The sequence below is a fragment of the Pundamilia nyererei genome, unplaced genomic scaffold (assembly GCF_000239375.1).
Source record: "Pundamilia nyererei isolate P.nyererei 1_Seehausen unplaced genomic scaffold, PunNye1.0 scaffold00013, whole genome shotgun sequence".
NCBI classification, from domain to species: domain Eukaryota; kingdom Metazoa; phylum Chordata; class Actinopteri; order Cichliformes; family Cichlidae; genus Pundamilia; species Pundamilia nyererei.
The window spans coordinates 4,051,564-4,058,828 of NW_005187414.1; the positions used below are offsets into that span (position 1 = coordinate 4,051,564).

The following is a 7,265-nucleotide window of genomic DNA, read 5'->3' on the forward strand; positions in this document are numbered from 1 at the left end:
GCACTGATTGCAGCTTTAACTGTATTTATTACCTGCATTTACCAAGAAGTCCCATTGAGATACCTCTGTTTTACAAGTGAGACCATACACGCATACACGCATGCTGAGGAGGCAACATGCACAAAAGCAGGGCCATACGACTAGTATACTTCAATGATATGCTGGTATAAATATCTATCTTAAATACATCTGTGCCATTTGTTATAAAAAGTCTGTATTATTCAAGAGAAGCCATCCATTACAGCTTACCAGGAATTGTGTTATCTAAGAAGAAGCCAAGGAAGCCTCCTACAAACATATGAGTAGTCAACAATATTTGCAACACTTGATCCACCTCCTTGACACCTGAGAGAAAAAAGTATCACAAAAGATTTTGGATGATTTGCTTTTTATTTAACATTAAAAACTATTTATAGTGATATTTTCAATGGTGATTTTACCTGTGTCAAGAAAAGTGGGATTCTTCATGATCCAATTTGGAATAACAAGTGCAGAAAACATGGAGAAACCAAATATAAAGATATTCCGAGAAGAATTCATATCTGTGGACTGCCATGTAAGATGTGTCAGCAAAACACAGATAGTAGCAAAAATGTAAATGATTAAAAAAAAAGGATTTAGCACGGTTGTTTACCTGCAGATTAGAAATTCCAGCAGCTCCTATGACTCCAAACATGATCATGAACATCCCTCCAATCACAGGTGTAGGGATGGTTGTGAAGATTGCTCCAATTTTTCCCAGGATCCCCATCAAAATCATGACAAATCCACTCAGAAGAATCACTGTTCGACTGCCCACCTGTTGCCAAATGAAACATCATGCGGTTCATATGTTTTGCCCAGGTAATCAGGACCCATAGCCTCACTCATAAATTAGGTTTGCAGTCTTGATTCTTGTGTTGAAAGATAATTAAGCTCCAGAGTGGAACATTTTATGCAATTCATATTCACAGTATCTTACTCTGGTGATGCCGAGGGCTGCCACATTCTCGCTAAACGAAGTAGTGCCATTGCCCGTGCCAAACGCCCCTGCCAACAGAGACCCGACTCCCTCGACACCGATGCCACGATTGATGGCGTGCTTGGGGGGAGGCGGTGCTCCTGACAGCCTGGCACATGCATGGTAGTCACCCACAGACTCTGCCATGGAGCATATTATTCCAGCAATAATGCCAACCACACCTGCCAGGCTAACAGTTGGCAACCCCCATTTACCTGAATAGGTAGGTCAACAGTTAGGCTTGTCACTGATGAATACGTCTTTTGCCATTGTTTTAATTCCCTGTGAACTCACCAGGATAAGTAAATGTGAACCAAGAAGCCTCACTCACGACATTTCCCTTCACATCTGTGCGAGCCAGGTAGCCGTATTCATCTGGATCAGATGGCAGGACATCATGGATGGTGAGGAGGTAGCAGACTAACCATGAGACTGCAATGCCCAGGAGAATCTAATCAACATCTAACATTAGTATTAGAGCCAGTATGTTTTTGCTACATCACATATGAAGTCGAATTTTAAGAGAACATACTGGCATTATCTGAAAGAGAAAGAACTTTGAGACGTGCAGTTTCTTGATCTTGTTGTATGCAGGAACAGGGATTGGTATGCGGCGGAGGTATTGAGAGAAAAGGATGATCAGCACTGTGGTCCTGTGCATAGAAAAGAATAAGCAAAAGGTGATGAATGCAAACAAAAACTCAAAAAACATCAACACAAACTGCTGAATTTAACTAATTTAATTGCATGTAAAATTCCCATGTCATTTTGTTACAAGTTGCACAAGTACAAGTTGTTACATTTTATGGAATATAGTCGAACTAAATTATTTGATTGTTTGATACCAAACACATTTTCCTTAAAGATTTTTGTATTTTATTAAATAAATCTTTGATTTTTTAAAAAAATATTTCAGTGCATTTTACTCAAAATTATGACTTTATATTTATTGTGTCATTGGAATCCCATATGGAAAAGATATATATAAATCTTATAAAGTTTCTGTCTTGTGTGAAACTTGTATGAAAAGCATACAAGAGTGAAAACAGATATAAGATCCCTTGAAAAATTATATAAATGAAACTTGTAAGTTTTGAAAACTTACTAAAACAATATATGAAAGTGGCCACTTTCATGAGTAAATCATATAAGCCTTATATGATTCACTATATGAAGTAGGCCACATCTGCTGCAAGTCTTTTATAAGTTTTTTCTATTTCTTTTCCATATGGGAAGATACTGGTGATACCGCTGTAGACACCATGTTTAAATCACTAGCTTTTGGCTGTATGCTAAACCACGACAAGACAGAATTTACATCCTGATGTAAGTCTAGACTGTGACCTCGTGGGATGAAAATCTTCAACCCCATACTGATGCTTCAGAGTGGTTACATACATAGCAGAAATGCCCCAGTGGCTGCCTGCCTTCACTCCAGCTGAGTCGTACAGCGACAGGCCTATGAGTGACACGGTTGGAGCAATGGTTAAGGGGCCAATGAAGCGCATGAGGAAGCCGATGAGGCCAGAGAAACCAACCAAGACCTGGAGGAGAGAGGCCACCATAATAGAGCCCTGCAGCTGTGGACGGGAACATAGTGTTCAAGAACATCAGTATCAATGTCACCGTGCTTTCTTTGGCTGAGTGATAGACTTAAACAATGAGTACAACTTGTTACTTCCTGGAGTGCAAACCACATGTGTTCACTGAATAAATCATGAGCTCTGCAGAAGTGCTGTTATGTTTTTGTTAGCGTGCTTTTAAGCAAAGATTTGGTTGCGCAGAATTTGCGTTGGCTCACTGTTCTCATGCGGGTCTGCCACACTTCTATGAAGACAGGTGAGGAGGTATTGACCAGGCTGGCATTCTTGGTCCAAGCTGGGCATTCCCAGTCTGGCATGGACAACAAGGCCATGGCTGGGGTCACCAAGGCAAATGTACCTCCCTGTAGGATGGGAAGCCTAGAAGTGTGACATAAACAGTAATAACTTTCAGATAAACAGACAATCAGTTAGACCCATAGTTAGCACATGGTACGCTAACAAAAGAAGACAGTAGGTCGTTAAGCACAAGCTAGCAGATTCAATTTTCTTTTTAGTAAGCTTGTTTGTTTTTTTAGCCTAAATTATGCAATACTTTGCACAAAAAAGTCACTGTACGTCTTGCTAACAGCCCATAGCTTTGTGCCCTATAGTGCTGACATGGTTGCATGTCCAGAAAGACAAAATTAATAATATTTATCATAATAGCAAGCTAACATTTACTAAGATGCTAAGATTTACTACAAGCACCAATTGATGCCTGTTTTTTTCTTTTTGTTGTTATTTAATAATCTTTCTAATTCAGCTACCTTTCAAACTTAACATGTATTCGTGTCATAAGTACATTTTTTTTTTATTAATTCCTGTCATAAAAATGTGATTGGAATTTAGTAAAAGAAACAAAGTATCTATGCAGTGTTGGGCAAGTTACTTTGAAAAAGTAATTAATTATAGTTAGTAGTTACTTCTTCAAAAAAGTAACTGAGTTACAACATTCTAAAAGTAATTAATTACTTGAAAAGTAACTATTGCGTTACTTTAAAAAAACGTTTAACCCTCTGGGGTCCAGGGTATAATTGGCCATTTTTAACTACTTTTGATTTTCCCTCCACATTTTACCTTTAAAAACTATTTACTTTGCCTTGTTTGGTATCATCCTTTTCAGCACAACCTCACGTGTCTGAATTTACAGTCATGTTTTCATTTTGACATACTGTATTAACACAATTGATCTAAAATCAGACAAAAAACATAAAATCAGAGTAGAAAAAGTTATATTTTTTTACTGTAACAACCACAAACATGTTTATTGAATCATATTTCATAACTTTAAATATAAATATAAATAGTCGATTTTAAAATCATATGCACAAGTTTTGGAAACAACAAAGTTATTTGCATCCATTTACCTTTTACCTTTTTTTAAATAACCATTTCAAACTATTCACAGAACAACCAGCTGTTCTGCATTCAATAAGATGCCACACAAATTATTTGTGCCACTCCAAATATTTCTGTCCACTATAAAGAAGAACATCACAGCCTGATACCTGCAGGTCTGACAGCAGCAGGTGTATCACTCCTGTTTCTACCTGGAGACAGCAGTCGCCTCATTGTTCTCACACACAACACAAAACAACACAAAACTATCCACAACACTACACATATTACGTTATTCCCATCACTGTATCTATGTAAATATTAGAATTTTACTGAATTTTTGAACATGGTCTTGCTCATCCACGGCAGCAACATCTTGTGCAGACAGAGTTGTATTAACTATTAAGTCAATATCAGACCATCCCTAAAGGATACAAAGCAGCAATAACCCAGCAGCAGCACTATTACCTGACACCAAAGATGACCTGCAGAATCGTGCACAGGCCAGAGACGAAGAAAATGTTGTTAATGAGCTGACTCTGGGTCAGGCTGTCATGCTGCAGACATAGGCCCTCTGAGAGGATGAGAGGGATGGAGATTATCCCACCAAATGCTGTCAGGTAATGCTGTAGAAGAGACAAACAGTGATGATGATGACAAAACGATGGCAGTGATTACACTGTTACCAACATTAGTGAAACAGAGAGAGCAGAAGGCCTATAAGGCATCCGTGTCACTTATGGTATGGGGTCATTTTCTGTATTTGTACACAAACAAAAAGGGGTTGCTTTTAGACTCCTTAACTGCTGTTGTGATGTTTACAGTTGGATCTCTGTCCACCACTACACTTTCAAAAGTAAGTGGACAACCTAATGTAATAAGAAATACAAGGATTGTGTTTAATACTTGAAAATCACTTGCAGTTACTGACTGCCTGAAGTCTAGAACCCATGGACATCATCAAAAGCAAAAATGTCCTCCCCTGAGACACTGTGCCACAGAAAAAATATCGAATTTCTTTACCTTTTATGTCATTATTTGTTTACTCTGTGAAGTACTCGCCAATCAGTTTGGCAGTATTTGTTTGAATCTGAGCAGAGAGTACAGCCCTGTACACTTTACAATGCATCCTCCTGTTTCTATGAGCAGTCACATCATCAATAAACACCACTGGCAGCCACTCATGCACGTGCCTTAACATCAGTTCCACCATACTTCACAGATGATGTGATATGAGCTGTTCGTCTCGTTCTTCATATGTTTCCCAGAACTGTTCAGTCTCTGTTAGATGTTTAAGTCTAATCTGTCTGCACCTTTTTGCATTTGCATTCATGAAGAAGTCTCACAGAGATAAACCTACCTCCTTGAGAGCGTTCTTAAAGTTCTTTTTCTTAGCCATGGAAAAAAGTCTGGTATCGTGCACTTTAGTTGTCACCTGTGGTCTTTCAGGAATTTTGATGTTGTTGAGTTGACCTGTGCATTGATTCCTTTTAAGATTGTTATGACCACTCCTACTGTTTTTGCTTTCTCTGGTTTATTTTGAATTTTCATCCCAATTATAGAATTTTTTATTTGCAGAAACATGTCTTTGGATCTCATTTGAGAGGGAAATCCAAATCTAAATTCAGCCCTTAAACTGCTTGCTAAGTGGGTGTCCAGTTACTTTTGACCCTCTGAAAATAGGGGGCTTTGTCATTGTTCAAAAACTTTTGGATCTGATTATACATGACTGATAAATGGATGAAAAAGACAACAATACACCAAGCACATCAAAGATTAAACACACCTGAATAGCCAAGAAAATGCACAGGTACCAAGGTGGAACATCAGTCACACAATAGGTCGGTTTATTTCTGTCTCCATCTGTTTCAGACGTTTTACACGCCTTTCCTTTGAGGTGATCATTAACTCGCTCATCCATCTGTAATATCATAGAAAAAAAATCAATCAAAAAATCAATAAAAAAGAATCAGTATGCCAAAATAAAAGGAGATGAAAAATCATTATCTCAGGACTAGTTCACTTCCAGTTTATATAAAAACAGGGAACAAAAATTTTACTGAGGACAAACAGTGCTTTAGAAATTTATTATTATAATTGTTGTTTCTGTAACGGTTAATCCACCAGCATGTGCAAGCTCTATAACTGAAATAATAGTTTTGATTGTAAAATACAATCAAAACTAAATAAAAGTGTAAATTTTGAAATTTACACTTTTATAAATAAAAACCCCAATAAAACAGTAAATCACATGATCATTTTTAACTAGGATGCTAAATATACGAAAAAATTTAATTATTTTAGCTTTCAAACAAAGTTTTTTGACAGATGCTAAAATGTGTGAATTCTCGTTTTTATGACAGGTGGTCCAATAAATTTTTTTAAGCACTGTACTAGTGTAATGACCTGCCTTCAGCTGCTTTTTATGACTTGCAAATATTCATTATTTAACACTGAATCATTGAATAATTTGAGGTTTTATGTGCACGTTCAGGCAGAGAGTAGATGCAATGGAATGCAGACACAGACATCATAAAGCAATTTATTTCTTTATTGGACTCGTATGTTTAAAAGAAAATACCATATTGTGTATATGTGCTCTAAACTGCAGCAAGCACTAGTAGATTGCAAAACTTTCAAAACTTTCTCACCCTTTACTCGCACTGGATCACTTAGAACAGAGTTAAGTGCAGCTCTTATTGCAGTTAAAGGCAATCTGAACGTTTCCAGGTGCCTATTGATGCTGACCTTATTTAGAAAGAATGCTCAAAGAAGCAAACAATGGTATCTTTTACAAAAACACGTTATTGTACTCACATCAAACGCAAGATTGTCGAGTCCACTGCTGTCCACCCCAGAAGCCATTGAAATTTCAAAATGAAGCAGATTTTCTAACAAGAGATGAACCAAACTGTATGTACAACAATGTACTAACAAGCAGTTGTTACTTGTTAAGGAGCCAAAGGTGGACAGGACGTTGTAAAGGTGTCTTACTGGCAGTGTCTGCCTTTCAGAGTATCACATTTACAGCTAGTACTGTTATGGTCATCCCGGGACTAAGTTCAGCTCCGGGCACCCGTGTTAATTATTTTTTAACCATGTGGACTTCCTAGCGCTAAAGGTAAGTTAGGAGAACAAGGTAAATAAATGACACTGACTATTGCATTTGTTCATATATTATCCAGTTTCTGTGAGTTAAAAATTATGCACTTTTGCTTTCAAGGTCTGATGTGACCCCCCCTTTTCGCTCCCGGACATCAGCTAATGGGAATACTTGCCCAATCGTCTAATTTGGGTTGAATTTTCTAAAAGAATAAAACACTGATTCATTGAGCCTCATTCTT

General features: G+C 37.5%; 1 protein-coding gene across 1 annotated transcript in view; it reads right to left on the reverse strand.

Annotated features, from left to right (window-relative positions):
• Positions 1–5,842, reverse strand: part of LOC102208748 (solute carrier family 23 member 1-like) — a 7,292-nt gene extending 1,450 nt beyond the window's left edge. The window contains exons 1-10 of the mRNA XM_005725070.1: positions 5,708–5,842; positions 4,390–4,547; positions 2,802–2,961; positions 2,399–2,580; positions 1,533–1,653; positions 1,295–1,451; positions 962–1,215; positions 635–799; positions 441–549; positions 250–345 (exon numbers count right to left, since the gene is read on the reverse strand). Coding sequence (XP_005725127.1) covers positions 250–345; positions 441–549; positions 635–799; positions 962–1,215; positions 1,295–1,451; positions 1,533–1,653; positions 2,399–2,580; positions 2,802–2,961; positions 4,390–4,547; positions 5,708–5,842 — 1,537 coding nt within the window. The remainder of the gene's footprint in view (positions 1–249; positions 346–440; positions 550–634; positions 800–961; positions 1,216–1,294; positions 1,452–1,532; positions 1,654–2,398; positions 2,581–2,801; positions 2,962–4,389; positions 4,548–5,707) is intronic.
• Between the last annotated feature and the right edge of the window lie 1,423 nt (positions 5,843–7,265).